The sequence below is a fragment of the Podarcis filfolensis genome (genome assembly GCF_964270895.1).
Source record: "Podarcis filfolensis genome assembly, chromosome: 11".
Lineage (NCBI taxonomy): Eukaryota > Metazoa > Chordata > Lepidosauria > Squamata > Lacertidae > Podarcis > Podarcis filfolensis.
Window position 1 is genome coordinate 56747787 of NC_139613.1, and position 17128 is coordinate 56764914.

General features: G+C 44.0%; 1 protein-coding gene and 1 long non-coding RNA gene across 2 annotated transcripts in view; both read left to right on the forward strand.

Moving 5' to 3' along the window:
- The window catches only part of LOC310745095, a 28295-nt gene extending 22052 nt beyond the window's left edge, over window positions 1-6243 (forward strand). Inside the window, exons 3-4 of the long non-coding RNA XR_014539929.1 lie at window positions 3030-3110; window positions 5729-6243. This is a non-coding gene — a long non-coding RNA (uncharacterized lncRNA). The remainder of the gene's footprint in view (window positions 1-3029; window positions 3111-5728) is intronic.
- Window positions 6244-10701: 4458 nt separating this feature from the next.
- Window positions 10702-12267, forward strand: LOC310745037 (splicing factor C9orf78-like). The gene is made up of 2 exons (XM_083577253.1): window positions 10702-11234; window positions 11477-12267. Exons 1-2 carry the CDS (start codon window positions 10775-10777, stop codon window positions 11878-11880), a joined length of 864 nt encoding a protein of 287 aa, XP_083433379.1. The 5' UTR covers window positions 10702-10774; the 3' UTR covers window positions 11881-12267.
- The last annotated feature ends 4861 nt before the right edge of the window (window positions 12268-17128 follow it).

Here is a 17128-nt window from a genome sequence, read left to right on the forward strand (position 1 = left end):
TTTCAAAGCTCCTCCAAATCCAAAGGCCTCCACAACTCCAATCACCTCCTGACCTAGATTCAGGACCCAAAGGTCAGCAAATCCCTGCATGAAAGAGTCTATCCAACCTTCCTTCTCCAGTCCAAGCAGGGCTCCAATCTTCAAATTCTGACTTTTTCTATATTCATTCATAAAAGGCCTCCACTTATAGTCCTCGATTTGCCTCTGTAAGGCTGGGGCTCCCACTTGTATTACTTTAGGTTTAACAACAACAACTTTCTCCTTCGTCTTCTCCCCAGTTTGTCCTGTCAAAGTAGGTTCCTGTGTCAAATCCTGAACAGTTTCTGTATTGGTGATCACTTTTTGTCCCAAATTAATCACTTTTTGTCCCAAGTTCTCAAGTTTAGTATTCATAACATCCGTCTTCTTGTGGAGCTGTTCCAACGAATAGCTTATCTTACATAATGCAGCCAGTAAGGCTCCTTCTGTCGACATTCTTAAGATCCAAGGTCAATCTCTGATTCTCACAGTTCTTATCTTGCAGCTGGAAAAACCCCAGCTCCACTCTTGTAACAATTTCAAAAGCTCCCTCTAGAGGGAAACAGTCTCCACTTGTATCAATCCTTTCAAACACAATTTAAACTATAAAGTTAGTTTCAATTTTCAGTTACTTTTCCTCCTTTTTAAACGCAGAAGGGGACAATGGAAACAATATATTTCTCTTATTTAGCCATCTGTCAACATACTTTCTGTTCACAGTCAATGAACTCTCCCAAGACGTCAATCTTACTGGCAGCCCGTTTCCAGGTTCAGAGCAGTGGTAATTTGATTTTTCACTCTCTCCTGCGGGCTCGCTAAGTCCAAAATTTCCCCCCTCTTCTCCTGCTTCCAAGGGGGGTTTAATAGTTTTAACCGATGGAGATTTAATCCTTTACAAAAGACTTTCCAAGGCTTTAACTTGTGACGTCTTTGCTTCAGTCTATTTACAAAAGAGGAAGGCGGACTTCCTGTTTAAAACCTTCCCGTTTCGATGCCAAATTAATAAATTTAAAGATCCAATTTTCCGTTCTACTCACGGGTAGTTGTTTAAAGTCAAATTGTCCACAGGAAAAAGTCAGCGCTCTCTGGCAACAGTGATGCAGCTTCACTCCGTGAAAGAAGCAGTCAATTCGAAGCACCGCGCCACTCACCCCACTTCGCTCCGGATCCCCAAATCAGGGTTTCCCCGCGAGTAGGGGAGGCGCAAAAGGTGCCAGCTGAATCCCAGGTTCACAAGCTTCTCCCGCCTGTGATTTCAGTGGGTCTCCGCCTTCGCCGTGGCGGTCAGACCCTGATTTCCACGGAGCAAATTCCTCCCGATCGGAGGAACTCCGCCATTGCCTGGAGGTGCCAACCCGGAAGTCCTCTGATTTCTCAACTCATATTGTTCTCTGCATATTGTAAAATTGTATACATCCTTATATTATCTATCCACTATATTAACCCAATAAATTTGTGTATGTTTATTCAAAACCTGCCAAGGAGTCCAGTTCATTTTGTTGTCTTTTTAAATAGTTTGTAAAAGGTTCCCATTCTTCTTTAAAGTCATAGTTGTCCTTATCTCACAATTTGCATGTCAGTTTCGCCAGTTCTGCATAGTTCATCAATTTTTCTTGCCACTGTTCCTTTGTTGGGGTTTCCTCATTCTTCCATCCTTGTGCTATCAAGACTCTTGCTGCTGTTGTAGCATACATACATAAGTTCTTTATTTTCCTTGGCAGGTCTTTTCCAGGCCCTCCTTTTAAAGTTTCACTCTGCTGTTGTTTTTTATTTGACTTCTAAGTGACTGATGCTCTTAATTGTTTGCATTTTTTGCAATACAAAAAATTAGGGCAGACTTCAACTATCTTCTCCCATTTGCACAAGAATTTCCATGTATGTATGTAATGGAACCTCCCTTTCTCTGCCCCCTGTGCCCTCCTCAAATCTGCTCCAGAGGGTCAGGGGAGCCCATGGAACAGATTTAGGGAGTGCATGAGGGGACAATGTTCTGTGGTACAAGTGTATATCCTTGTGCTGATGTAACAATAGACTTAGCACCATGATAGTAGTTCTCTTTTGTGGTTAAGCTACTCTGGTTGCTGTATGAACAGAATAAAAGGTAAAGGGAACCCTGACCATTAGGTCCAGTCGTGGCCGACTCTGGGGTTGCAGCACTCATCTCACTTTATTGACTGAGGGAGCCGGCGTACAGCTTCCGGGTCATGTGGCCAGCATGACTAAGCCACTTCTGGCAAACCAGAGCAGTGCAGAGAGACGCCATTTACCTTCCCACCAGAGCGGTACCTATTTATCTATTTGCACTTTGACGTGCTTTCGAACTGCTAGGTTGGCAGGAGCAGGGACCGAGCAACAGGCGCTCATCTTGTTGCATGGATTCGAACCGCTGACCTTCTGATCAGCAAGTCCTAGGCTCTGTGGTTTAACCCACAGCGCCACCCACGTCCCATCAAATTAAGTAGAAGCAATTAAAGACCAACATTTTGAACAGGAAAAACAAATAGATCAGTTCTTATATACGTAATGTCCAAATAGAAGCTTTTTTGTGTTCCACATATGTCTTTACGAATACAAGTGACAGACGCGACAACCTTAAGAAGCAGTACTTGCAGAAAATGAACTTGTTCTTTGTAATGTTCCACATATGCCTTTGCAAAGTATAGTTGTTGTATGCAGTTGCTGTTTGCAGGTATCAGACGAAAGAACTTAAGACAAGGATTCCTGGAATAATACCTTATATCTTGAAAGGTGGTTTGGTGTTGCCTGTGCTTTTTGTTCCTTTCAAAATCCTGAAATGTGTTATTATCTAAAGCAAATAAGAACAAAATATGTACAGCTTTGATGTAAGTAATATTTGAAATATGCTTGTTTGCACAGTACTTCAAGTACTACAAAAATGTGTGTTCATTCTAAGATTCTGTGCATAAAGTCATAAGACCTGGCTCAATATTTAAATAAAAATTAGCACAGACACTCTAAGAATATAAGAAAAATTTCTTAGATCAGGCCAGTAGCCCATCTAATCCAACATCCTTCTCAACAGCAACAGCCCTCTTCCCTCCAGGGTTTCCAGCACTGCCTCTGACAGCAATGTTTAGTAGCTAGAGATAGTCTTATCCTTCATGAATTTGCCACTTTAAAACCCTCTTTTTGTGGGGATGATTAGGGAGGCAGGAGAGGATATTCAGTGGTACCTCAGGTTAAGTACTTAATTTGTTCTGGAGGTCCGTTTTTAACCTGAAACTGTTCTTAACCTGAAGCACCACTTTAGCTAATGGGGCCTCCTGCTGCCGCTGCGCTGCCGGAGCACGATTTGTGTTCTCATCCTGAAGCAAAGTTCTTAACCCGAGGTAATATTTCTAGGTTAGTGGAGTATGTAACCTGAAGCGTATGTAACCTGAGGTACCACTGTATTATTTAATGATATCCTTCCTAACTTGTGCTAGCAAGTTCCATATTCTAGCAGAGTTCCAAATATCCCCCTTTTTAAATTACGCAGTGAGCAGCTTGTTGCTGACTCATCTGAGTCTTACTATTAAAGATTCCTTCCTGGTGAAATCATTTCTAATCCCTCTTAAAAACACAATAATCTTATTAAACGTTAATATAAAAGTAGTTTACTGACAGATTCATTCAGTTTCACAGACATACAGTATACCTAAAGGCAGGTTTAGGTTACATAACAACTAGTAAAGGTAAAGGGACCCCTGACCATTAGGTCCAGTCGTAGCTGACTCTGGGGTTGTGGCGCTCATCTCGCTTTACGCCGAGGGAGCTGGCGTTCCGGGTCATGTGGCCAGCATGACTAAGCCGCTTCTGGCGAACCAGAGCAGTGCATGGAAACACTGTTTACCTTCCAGCCGGAGCGGTACTTATTCATCTACTTGCACTTTGACGTGCTTTCGAACTGCTAGGTTCGCAGGAGCAGGGACCGAGCAATGGGAGCTCACCCCGTCGTGGGGATTCGAACCACTGACCTTCTGATCGGCAAGCCCTAGGCTCTGTGGTTTAACCCACAGCGCCACCCGCGTCCCCAACTAGTACTATTCCACAACAACTAGTACTGTTCCATAAAGAAGTTAGTCTTAAGTGATTGCGACTAAGCAGTCACTTCTTCAAACACACAGCAACATACAAAATGGAGAACACACACTGATCAGACCATGGAGGCCATGTGCTCCTCCATGCTAGAACAACAGACCACCCCCTCTTCAAGTCACATGTAGTGGAAGTCAGTCCCAGCTTAGGAGGAAACAGGAAGTCTTCTCCTGAGTGGAACAAAGCATCCCCTAACATGTCCACTGTAGGAATGTTGTACTTGACTGCAGTTTTACATCCCACACTTTTAACTACAGCAACTTGGGTTTAAGGGGCTACATGGACAAAGGAAATAATAATAATCTGTTTTAAAGAACTTCAGGAAGTTCTATTCCTGTGTCATTTATTAGTCTTGTTTTTCATGCACTTTTGCCATGGGAAGCAACAAACGTTCCAGCGGTTGTAATGCTTTGCCCATAACTCTTTGCTATGAAATTGTGTTAAGAGCTAGAGGGGAAAAGATGTTTCCTCTTGTTTCTGGACCAGCCACATGATGTCATCTTGGACAATTCTCTTTTCAAATACAGGCTCCTTTTTGATAGGCTGAGAACAACCTGAGCTCAGTGCTTCTACCAAAGTTGAGTAATGGAGTGTGTTCAGCTATAGTGCTTTGTCTTGCACTTTCCCCCCTCTTAATTTATAGATCTAGTTACTGCAAAGTGCAAGAAATGTTAAATCCATATTGGATCTACCTATTTTCAGTCCTCTTGGGCTGTACAATAAAACATCCGCTGCCAGCTGACGTATGAATAGGGAGGGCGCGTCTGTGCCTTTGATTTATGCCTCCCCAAATGGCGAAAGTGTCCCGGAATTTTGTTGTTGTTACAGGATACAACTCCCAAGAGATGCTTTAGAGGAACACAGAGAAGTATTCAGGGGACAGGAAGTTTAATTTGTCTTTCCTATTATTGTTTATGGATGATGAAATTCATAAACAATAAAGAATGTTGTTGCACTTTAACCTCCATTCAATCTTAACCAAAAAAATTACACTAACAGGTTTTTGTGTGTGTTTTTACTGCTCCAGTGAGATTTCTAATGTCTATTTGGGGAGATTTCAGACCCTAGGAATGTTTTTGTGTCTGTAGTGTCAGATGAAGTGTGCTTGACAAAACCAGAACATACAGAGCCAGAAAACATTTATTTGGAGGTGGTAGAATCAATCTGCGCAGTAAATACTCCCGGATCTTGAATAAATAATAGAATTGTAGAATCGTACAATTGGAAGGGATCCTGAGGGTAATCTAGCCCAATCCCCTAGAATGCAGGAATCTCAGCTAAAGCACCCCTGACAGATGGCCATCCAAACTCTGCTTAAAAATCTCCAAGGAAGGGGAGACCACAGCCTCCCGAGGGAGTCCCTTTCACTGTCTTGATGAAGAGCTACCCAACATTGCTGATAACAGAAGGTCCAATGGTGAAATGCGCCACTAATACAATTCTATAATGAGAGCCCTGTAATGTAATGAACAAACTCTGAAGGATGGGATATTGTCCCTTTTTAAAATTATTATTATAAACCCTGTGGATTATTTTTCTCCCCTGCTGCAGACGCCGTGGAGAGGAAAGAGAACTTTAAGGATTCCTCATCTATCTTGTTTTTCTGTTTAAGTTTCGAGTTCTTGCAGAGTTCAGGTGTAATCACAGCCTTCTGTTGCAACAGGAACCACCATCTGCTGAGGCATTCTGTAAGCAATCTAACATCTCCCTAGAGATAGTTTAGCATTCAATTCACAAAGAAGGATGGCAGGGACATGTAAACAAAAGGAGACAACTGAAACAGTGAAGAATGGGCTGTGCTCTAAAGATTCAATATGTTCCTTTATAGCGGAAAAAGCCTGTAATGCCATAAAAGCCTGGCAGAGAGTTCTGATGTATTAATTGTTTCCCCCCCTGCCTCCTCCCTTCTGTGACTCCATTAGAGAGTTGAAAGCAACAACCTGGGGTTCTCCCCAGCACTCAAATGCTGGAGTTGATAGAAATCCGGGGCATGTCCCTGCTTCTTGCCCGTGTGTGACCTTCTGAGGTATGGTAAGGAAAACAATTAAGGTTTTTCATCACAAGTGTTTCCAGAAAGAAACTAGTTGAGGAAGTCTGAGGACACTCAACCACAAAGCCTTTTTTAAAACAAAGGTTAGCACGTGGCCTGTGCTTTTGCTTTTCTTTTAACTAAGCTATCTATTAACCTTCTGGTACTTCCAAGTAGAATGATAAAAAGTGTGGATTTAAAAACCACATGCGTTCAAATGGGTGAGTTGGAGATTTATTTATTTTTAAAATATTTTTATTAGCAGTTTCAACATAACAAATTATCAAACCATATAATCGCTTACATTAATTTCCCCCCTCCCTTCCATCCTCACCCCCCCAGGACCTCCCTCAGCTCCTCTCTCTGATTTCTCAGCACATATTATTCTCTGCATGTTATAAAATTGTACATATCCTTACATTATCTATCTAACATGTTACCAACCAATAAATTTGTGTATGTTTATTCAAAACCTGCCAAGGAGTCCAGTTCATTTTCTTGTCTTTTTAGATAATTTGTAAAAAGCTCCCATTCTTCCTTAAAGTCACAGTTGTCCATGTCTTGCAATTTATATCTCAATTTAGCCAACTCTGCATAACTCATCAGTTTTTCTTGCCACTGTTCTTTCGTTGGGATTTCGTCATTCTTCCATCCTTGTGCTATCAAGACTCTTGCCGCTGTTGGGTGAATTGGAGATTCCAATATCTATTCATAATTTTGTATATGAACTGTTCTGGTAGGTCCTTCCAGTAGGCAGTGTGAGTTGGACACCTCAGGCAGCTGACTTTGCGTGTCAGGAAAGTGCAGCAATTTATTTATTTATTTATTTATTATTATTATTATTATTATTATTATTATAGTTGTACTTCTTTTGCGTCTGGGAAGTGGGTGGGTGCTTGCTGGATTTTGTGCCCCAGGTACCAAAATAACTTTGCATTCCTAGGCTGAAATGGGGTGTGGTGACCATTTGCTTTTCCATCCTAGGAAGAAGAAAAAAAAGTCATCGAATGGTCCTGGAAATGATCGTATTATTCTGGTTTAATGCAGAATGTAAAGATGTGATTTGGCATAGGTAGCCCAAAAAACTGGTGATCGGGTGATAGTACACTGTTTCTGAGCATCACTATTATAAAGAAGGGGGATACCGTGCTTTAGTTATATTATAGACAGTTGGAAATAAGTTGGCCTGTGGCTTGGCTTACTTACATTGGCCATTTTGGCAGGTGCTACATTTCTTCTGCTGCATTTCTTCACACTCATCTGCCTCCTGATTGTCTAAGGTTAAATGACCCCAAATCCTATGTGGAACCTGCCCCTGTCCCAAATCCTTAAACTAATGCCTTTCATGGGCTTGGATCTAGAGTTCCCATGAGTGGAGTTATCTCATAAGACAGGCATAGGCAAACTTGGCCCTCCAGATGTTTTGGGACTACAATTCCCATCATCCCTAGCTAAGAGGACCAGTGGTCAGGGATGATGGGAATTGTAGTCTCAAACCGAGGGCCGAGTTTGCCTATGCCTTTCATAGGACATCCCAACTGGAGGAAGTGGGAGGAAATGGCTCTTGCTGATTTGACTTTCCGTTGCAGCTCCTGTGTTGGTAAACCACCTAGAAGAGTGCAGGACGTGGGGTTGAAAGCTGCAGGAAGATGGTGGAAAAGTTGGCTACACTCTACTGGAGCCTCTACTGGACCGCAGTCCCATCATCAAAGAACATCTTTGGATCCAGCCCATGGTGTTTGTGCTTGATGTTTGTGCTGGCTGATCATCATGTCTTTGCAGTAAGATTTGTTTTGCAAGTCACTTGGAGGTTTTTTAAACAGCATAAATATAAACAGTAATAAGTATTAACAATTGTAATTTGCAGTATGCAAGCAGGAATGCACAAAGGTTTTCTGGTACAATAAACCTACTGGTTTCATCTACTCATAATGTGTAGTACCGGTGCAGAGTTGGGATGAGTAAGTCGTTGCAAGGGTTAGGGTTCAGATCTATTTGCCTAAAGCATGCGTAGGCAACCTAAGCCCCAGGGGCCAGATCTGGCCCGCAGATGGGCCAGGAATCAGCGTGTTTTTACATGAGTAGAATGTGTGCTTTTATTTAAAATGCCTCTCTGGATTATTTGTGGGGCATAGGAATTCGTTGATTTTTTCCCTCCAAAATATAGTCCGGCCCCCAACAAGGTCTGAGGGACAGTGGACCACCCCCCTGCTGAAAAAGTTTGCTGATCCCTGGCCTAGAGACTGTGCTGATGCTGTGAGAAATGGGATTGTCAGGGAACTCAGCAACGTTTTGTTCCGGGGAAAGCAAGTTTTTCCTCCTGCGAATGAGAGCTGTTGTGATCTGGAATGCTATGTTGATGCTTTGAGAGATGTATCCCAGGCACCTATAGCTGAATGCTCTCCTGCTAACCCCACTCAAGGGGAAAGTGGGAGAAAGGGGAACACTTGTATCACTCCCTCAAAACACTATACAGTGGTACCTCTGGTTACGAACGCTTCTGGTTACGGATGCTCCAGGTTACGAGCTCCGCTAACCTGGAAGTAGCTGCTCCTGGTTGTGAACTTTACCCCAGGATGTGAATGGAAATCGCGTGCCAGAGGTGCGCGTGCAGTGGGAGGCCCCATTAGGGTGCGCCTCAGGATAAGGATGGTTTCAGCTTAAGAACGGACCTCCGGAATGAATTAAGTTCGTAACCAGAGGTACCACTGTAAAGGGGTAGCCATTGCCAAGGCTCTGCCTTCCCAGCAGGAATGCCCAACCATTTTGTGAAATTCTCTCTCGTATCCACCCACTCTTACAGTCATCTTTCCTCCATTTTTAATAAAACAATAAACAGGATAGGACATTTATTGAGGACAGTTTTCTACCTGCGTAAAGACTTTAAATTGAGTAATTTTGGACACTTATCTTTTTTATGCATTGGGAAAGTAGTTGTGAAAAATGCATAAAGAAAATGTTACTGTGGAGAATTGGAAATTGCACAATATTTCCTCAATGAATTTTAAGATGACACTTAACAGAGCATTGTCAAACCCTTTGGGAAAATTCCTGGCACTATCTTGTCAGCCCGAAACATTAAGTGGTCCTTCATTTCTTCTTCTAATGACAGAAAAATGTTTTGTGTAGATTTATTGGAGAAGAGGCAGACTGATACCTTGTATAACTGGTTGATGCTGAAATATAGCTTTGACAGTGTGCTATGACTGAAAGCAAATGGCAGAAATTTCTCTTAGAGGTGAACTCAAAAGCACAGCTTTCTTTGGTCACGAGAGGCCATAAGTCACAGAATGCAGAAGGGCTTGCTTCAGAATAAAGGCTCCACCATTTTAATTCTGCTGTGCTGGCCAGATGACCAGGGAAGATTCAGACATCACAGAAGGACACCATGGCTTCTTTCAATCTCACAGTGTGGCAGCAACATCTCTACCTCCCCCCCTCATTTTTTTCAGATATCACCGTACTCTGAGATGACCATTAATCTCAGCACACAGCAGCCATATTTGCATGTGAACTGGTTGCATATAGCAATCACCGGTGGCAGCACTGACACTTGGACAGAGTGAGGCAGCCACATCAGACAGTAGATACTGGTCTGTATGGGGGGGGGATGATGACATTGCACCGCCATTTATCCAGAGCCCCTTAGCTGTTCCCCTCTGTTGGAGGGTCGAGCTCTGTGTGCCACACAGCTGTCTCTACCCACTAGACTAGCCTGCTGACCCCTAGTGCTGTTGGGGAAGCCCATTGCCACGATTGAAATAAACCTTAACTTCTAGTCCAGCTGGCTTCTGGGGGACACACAAGGGGTTCCGTATATTGGCTAGCAAAATGTTTTCGGACAGCCCTCATCATGACCACCATGCGGTGCAGAAACTGAAAATACAGGGGCTCCTCTCTCAGTTCCTTAGTAAGAATCTCATTTCACATCCCATTTGGTTTTACCTGGATGAAGTCAACAGGAGTTGACACTTCACATGGATATGCATGTACTTTGACTGACCATGGCACAGCACAGCCTGGCTCAACCCATATTTTTGGTCTCATTGTGTCACAGTCTGGGCACACATTGAACCACCACAATACTTGCTAACATGCACAAAACTGCCAGAAAAGGGTCAAGCTAGATGTGATGTTATTCCAGCAACTGGCCCTAGCATGCTTGTTCTTTCTATACTAAAGCACAGCTTTCCTAGCCGCCACCACCTCAACCTGGACCAAGACTAGGGCATTGAAGAAAGGGTGTGTTTACCCTTAACTCCTGCCATGGTCCCAGTGTGCCTCAGGGCCTCTGTGGCTGGATTTGCCCTGGGAGAGAAGCTGCCATTGGCTGCTATTTAATCAAGAAAAAGCATGCATGCATGAATCAGTCATGCACTTAATATCACCTATAGTTTGCTATAAGTTAACAATGTTAATTGGGCCAATTTCAGACTGAACCTTAAATTTCTAAATCTTCCCATTTGGGCAATCACCAGAAAATTGGGGAATGGCAAACAATATATTATTAGTGGACTAGTGGTGGTAATCCTTTGTTGCTCTTTTGTCTAAATTTGATTCTGCTTCTGTTGTTCCTCCCACAAGCGATGGGGGGGGGGGGAAGGGTCCGCTGCCAACACAATTGGGGACATGCCTGCAGGAAAGGCTTTCCATCGGAGGAAGGTGGACTCTGAGGATGATGATGAAGATGCACAGGTCACTGAGGAGGTCTGGCTAAAACTAGAGGAAGCAAAAGAAGTGCAGAGTCTAAGAAGGAGGCCAAATGGAATGAGTGCTGCTGCTCTGCTTATGGGGGAGAAACTACAAGAAGAAATGACTCTGGTGGATGATCCCCTTAAAATAAAGACCGGTGGAAAGGTGGACATGAAGAAACTGAAAGAACGGGGCAAGGCCAGGATCAGTGAAGAAGAGGACCTCAACCTTGGGACTTCTTTTGCTGCAGAGACCAACAGGAGGGATGAAGATGCTGATATGATGAAGTACATTGAAACCGAGCTGAAGAGAAGGAAGGGAATTGTGGAAAATGAGGAACAGAAAGTGAAGCAGAAGAACCCAGGGGACTGTCTGTATGAGCTGCCTGAGAACATTTGTGAAGTTCTCACCCTGGGCCAGCAGGAGGATACTGCAGATAGTTATGCAAATAAGGGATTGAAAGTGACGTTCAGTGATTGGATAGTTTTAGAAAGTTGTTACAGTAACGTTGTACTGGAGCTCTATATAAGCAGGTTGACTGAACCCTTCAGTTCAGTTCTGTCCTGGTCTGTGAATAAACAAGAGCTGTTTGAAGAATCGCTGTGTCGTCTGATATGTTCACCCACAACTTAACAATTTGGGTCTCTTCAGCTAAGAAGACTGAGGAGATGCTGTCCAATCAGATGCTGAGCAGCATCCCAGAGGTGGACCTTGGAATTGAAGCTAAGATCAAAAACATCATTTCTACTGAGGAGGCCAACGCGCGATTGCTGGCTGAGCAGCAGAACAAAAAGAAAGACAGCAGAACCTCCTTTGCCCCAATGAACATGGCCGTCAACTACGGCCAGCACAACAGATTTTATCACGAAGAGCTGAATGCATCAGTACGGAGAAACAAAGAAGAGCCCAATCCCCTCAAGGTGGGAGACACTGAGAAACCAGAACCTGAGAGGTTCCCACCAAATTGCAAATGCCCCCCAGATGAGAAGGCAACCGATGACTATCACTATGAGAAGTTCAAGAAGATGAACCGGCAGTACTGAGGCTGACTTTTCCAGAAGGCAAAAATTCCTCTTCAGACATTAAGGGCAAATGCACAGGGGACTTTGAGAATGTGGCGGTTCACTTAGAATCATCCCTGCAACTGGGAATTTTTTTTGTAAACAGCTTTGATGTTTTTGCACTCAAGCAGTGTGTAAGTTTTAAGAAATAAAACCAACTCTTATAAAAGGTAGGCTTTATAAATAATCTAATTCAAGAAGATTGAGGTTGTAGCCCCACATTGTGGCTGTAGTGGGTAAGGGTATTGTACTACAGGGCTGCGTAAACTGTGGCCCTCCAACTTCATCATTCCCAGCCAGCATGGCCAGTGCTAGAGGATAGGATTTGTAGTCCAGCAGCCTCTGGAGTGCCACAGTTTCCTCACCCTGGTCCTGCCAGTTTGCTAATGTTCCACCTAGTTCCCTCCAGTTGTTCTATCTCCACAGCTGGAGGCAGTAACATTTCTGAGTACCAGTTGCTGGCAACCGAAGGAAGCGAGAGGGCTCTAGTCAGCTTGTGGGTTTCCCAAAGGCATCTGGGTGGCCCCTGAGAAAAGGATGCTGGACTAGATGGGTCATTGGCCCAACCCACCAGGCATTTCTTACGTACTTAGTTAAATCCTAGTGAATATTCATAGACTACTATGATGGAGCTAGCAGCAACTTGGGCTTTCTTCCATTCAGCTAACAAAGTTTTAAACTGCATTTATGAAAATGCCCAGTGATTCTGTACGATCCACAAGATAAAAATAGCATCTACCAGGAAGGGTTTGCATCACTTTCTTCATTCATCCTTGGAGATTTCTTTGGTCTGATGCTTAACTTCCAACGCAGCTTAAAATGGAGCGATATTTCCATTGGCTATGACGTTGGAAAATTGAATTGTGCTGTTGTTGCCTTTAACATCTTAACTGTGAGTCCACTAGGAAGCCAACATGCTCACATAGCTGATTGTGACCCAATCTCTGAAATATCAAAGTGGGAGGTGCAGTTCAGATTCTTCATCCCTTGATCACTGCTGTCAAACGGTGCAGATTTATTCCCACAATGCATGGGGGTGACATTAATTTTATGATGTTTATGTACTCTCGCCATAAGGTTAAAGCAGTTCCTACTATTAAGCTAGATGAAATTGCATTACCGTAATGAAATGCACTTTACTGATAAAGAAGAATGTCACTTTCACAAGTGGAAGCTCTGTTAGCAAATTTTTACGAGAGAATTCCCAAAATCATATCTTAATTGCTTGGACAGCTGTGTAGTTTACATAACGAGCAAACAATGCCAAGGTTTTTTATTTCCTTTGTCAGCTGTACTGGATGTTAGTATGCATGGTGGACCTTTTTTAGGCCTTTTATTACTTGATTGCAAATCATTCTTCATTGCTGCCCAAATTTATAGAAGGACATTGCTCCCTGAGGTGCTGTATCCTTTCAGGTCTGTAACTGAACGTGACTGATGGCTCTAGTGTAACAGTTGCTTATTACGACGCTCACTGAGCTATGATTGCTCCAATACTTTATGTTGGCAGATGTGTTTCCCTTGGAACAGCATCTCTGAGACAGAGGTCATTGATCAAACCCCCCTCTGGCTGTTCCATTATGTGCAAATTATTGCTAAAAGCAGAGAGACCAAGTCAGTGTGTGTGTGTGTGTGTGTGTGTGTGTGTCTGTGTGTGTGTGTGCGCTCGCTCGCCTGGGCCTGGGAGCATGCGGTGCAGTCATTGCAGAGCAGAAGGAGGGGGAAACCTAGGATAATGAAGCAAAAGAAGAGAGAGGGAAAGAGCAGGAGAGAGCGAGAGAAGAAAAAGATTCCAAGTCTGCAATTTACAGTCAATTCATGCAGCGGGAGCAATTTTACTTCCATCCCTTAGAAGGAATGGCATATGAGAAAGAGGCTAGACTGTTTCAGCAGCCTGACCAATTAGGGGAGGGATGGCTGTACCGCCCTCCAACTGTTGTTTCCATCTCTTCAGAGGTAGGATTAGCCAGACAGGGCCGAGCAGGAATGATTGGCTCAGACCCTAAATTAGTCACAATAAGAGATTGTTTTGTTTTTGATTCTTCCGCACTATCACATTAAAGGTAAAGGTACCCCTGCCCGTACGGGCCAGTCGTGTCCGACTCTAGGGTTGTGTGCCCATCTCACTTAAGAGGCCGGGGGCCAGCGCTGTCCGGAGACACTTCCGGGTCACGTGGCCAGCATGACGAAGCTGCTCTGGCGAGCCAGCACCAGCGCAGCACACGGAAACGCCGTTTACCTTCCCGCTATAAAGCGGTACCTATTTATCTACTTGCACTTAAGGGTGCTTTCGAACTGCTAGGTGGGCAGGAGCTGGGACCGAACGACGGGAGCTCACCCCGCCACGGGGATTCGAACCGCCGACCATGCGATCGGCAAGCCCTAGGCACTGAGGTTTTACCCACAGTGCCACCCGCGTCACTATCACATTGGCTGGGCTCAAGAATTGGCTTCATTCGCCTTAGGCTGAATTATAACTGGCAGGTTCAATATGGGTTGGAGACACATTAGGGACATTGGGGGCTGCACCCTGAGGCATCAGAATGATGCAAAAAGGATGACCCAAAACAACTTTTCATGGTTTACCCTGCCAACTGGCCTGCTTCAGGTTCTGATGGCAATGTCAAGGCCTCCTGTCTGCACCTTTCAGATGTGGAGCCAGGGAAGAGCAAATGCCTGTTCATCTCTGATCGGATGCTGGGTGGGATCTTTTGCACAAGGCAAGAAGCACGATGCACAATCCGTCATCTTGGTAGCAAGCATGCTAGCACTGAGTTCAGGGAGGAGGATGGCCTGTTATGGGTCAGATGTGTGAATTAAGAATGCTGAGGCTCACTGCTCAACCTATTAACTGTGTCATATCAGCATTCCAGGGTGTATGGAAAATATCAAGGTTGCTTCTCTGTTCTTGTTTGGGTATAACATGTAGGAAATAATATCCAAAGAAACAGTTTCATACATATGAATCTGTCTGGCTTGGTGCCTCCTTAGGTAGCAAGCATTTTCCATAGTAACCATTCCATCAACAGGAGACCCCAAATACATGTCAACATCAGAACTTTATAGAACTCATTATGTAAGTCTCAAGGTGTCAGGGACTGGATGGACACTGAGGAGCAGTGACCGGATACTGATGAGTGACACCAGGAGAAAAGAGGGTTGGAGACTGCATAGACTCCAACATTTCTCTGGTGAAAATAGGGACATCCTATTCAACAACAACAACAAAAACTATTTTATTATTTATACCCTGTCCATCTGACTAGGCTGCCCCAGCCACTCAGGATGGTTTCCAACATATATAAAAACAATAAAACATTAAACATTCAAAAACTTCCCTATACAGGGCTTCCTTCAGATGTCTTCTATAGATTGTTTAGTTACTTATCTCATTGGCTCAGGGGCCAAAAAGTTCCATGCCCTCCAATATTTCTTTGATGAAAATTTGTTGTTGTTGTTTAGTCGTTTAGTTGTGTCCGACTCTTCGTGACCCCATGGACCAGAGCATGCCAGGCACTTCTGTCCTCCACTGCCTCCCGCAGTTTAGTCAAACTCATGCTGGTAGCTTCGAGAACACTGTCCAACCATCTCGTCCTCTGTCGTCCCCTTCTCCTTGTGCCCTCCATCTTTCCCAACATCAGGGTCTTTTCCAGGGAGTCTTCTCTTCTCATGAGCTGGCCAAAGTATTGGAGTCTCAGCTTCAGGATCTGTCCTTCCAGTGAGCACTCAGGGCTCTCATCACTACTGGGAAAACCATGGCTTTAACTATATGGACCTTTGTTGGCAAGGTGATGTCTCTGCTTTTTAAGATGCTGTCTAGGTTTGTCATTGCTTTTCTCCCAAGAAGCAGGCGTCTTTTAATTTCGTGGCTGCTGTCACCATCTGCAGTGATCATGGAGCCCAAGAAAGTAAAATCTCTCACTGCCTCCATTTCTTCCCCTTCTATTTGCCAGGAGGTGATGGGACCAGTGGCCATGATCTTCGTTTTTTTGATGTTGAGCTTCAAACCATGAGGAAAATAGGGGTGTGCAAACGAAAAGTGGGACATTCCAGGATCAACTCAGAAACTGGGGCGGCTTCTGTAAATTCAGGACTGTCCATGGAAAATCAGGACACTTGGAGGGTCTGAGACTGACTTGGAAGAAGAGATTGGTGATCTGGGGGAGCCTGTAACAGCCAGGAGACAAGAGTCAGAGGCAGGAGAAGCTGCAGGATTGGTGAGTGAAGAACAGGTGCAGGAGATGGTAGAAAGGTCAGATTGTAGAGTCAAGGGCTTCCATGTCTCTTCCTCCTGCCCCCATCTCTCCTGGACCACTGTCTCCCAGGACCAGGAAAGGATTGAAGAGGGAAGAGCAGGCATAATCTTCACCTGCTTGTGCGCAGCTCAGGTGGGGAGATACATAAGCTAAGGGGCCTCATCAGGTGCACACCTAGGAGTAGCTGAGAGACATAGTATTGATAGACATGCCTTTTCCTAACTTGTAAGTGTACTGTTGACAATAAATAGTTAATTCCTCACTCTAGACAATGCCATGGCCCAAGGTGACAGCATACCCTCCAACATTTTCCTGATGAAAATAGGGATGTCCCATTCCATAATGATAATTTTACTACTTATACCCCACACATCTTACTGGGTTGCCCCAGACACTCTGGCCAGCTTCCACCATATATAAAAACATAATAACACATTAAACATTTTTTTTTAAAAAACCTTCTCTATACAGGATTGCCTTCAGTCGGCTCGGGTCAGATAACTCCATACCCTTCAACATTTCTCCAATGAAAATAGAGACATTCTAAGGAAAAGTGGGACATTCCAGGGTCAAATCAGAAACCGGGATACTTGGAGGGTCTGTGGCAGTATATGAAAGACTACTTCTGGGATCGAGATACGAAACTTTCTAAGCCAATATAGTAGCTGAAAATCACTTCTAGCCACTGATGACTAGAATCAGATCAGACCTAGATCAGGAGTCAGGAACATTTTCCAGCTTAAGGTCTATATTTACTCCTGTGCAATTTTTTTTTGGGGGGGGGCTGCATGCCAGTAGTAGGTGGGGCCAGAGGCTTAAAGCAGGTGGAGTTAAAGATGGACCTCTAACCTTCACACAGTCGGCTACATTCCAGCCATGCAAAAGTCAGAGGTTTCTACACACTTCTCTGTGTAGGCAAGCAAGGGGCATTCAGACTGTTCCATAACACATTTCAACCAGGTGAAAAAACCATT

Bases quoted from the DNA above. Each gene is read 5' to 3' on its own strand.
- LOC310745037 (XM_083577253.1), top strand. From the start codon at position 10,775: ATGCCTGCAGGAAAGGCTTTCCATCGGAGGAAGGTGGACTCTGAGGAT. The intron at 11,235-11,476 runs GTGAAGTTCTCA...ACTTAACAATTT, and splicing joins TGAGCTGCCTGAGAACATTT to GGGTCTCTTCAGCTAAGAAG.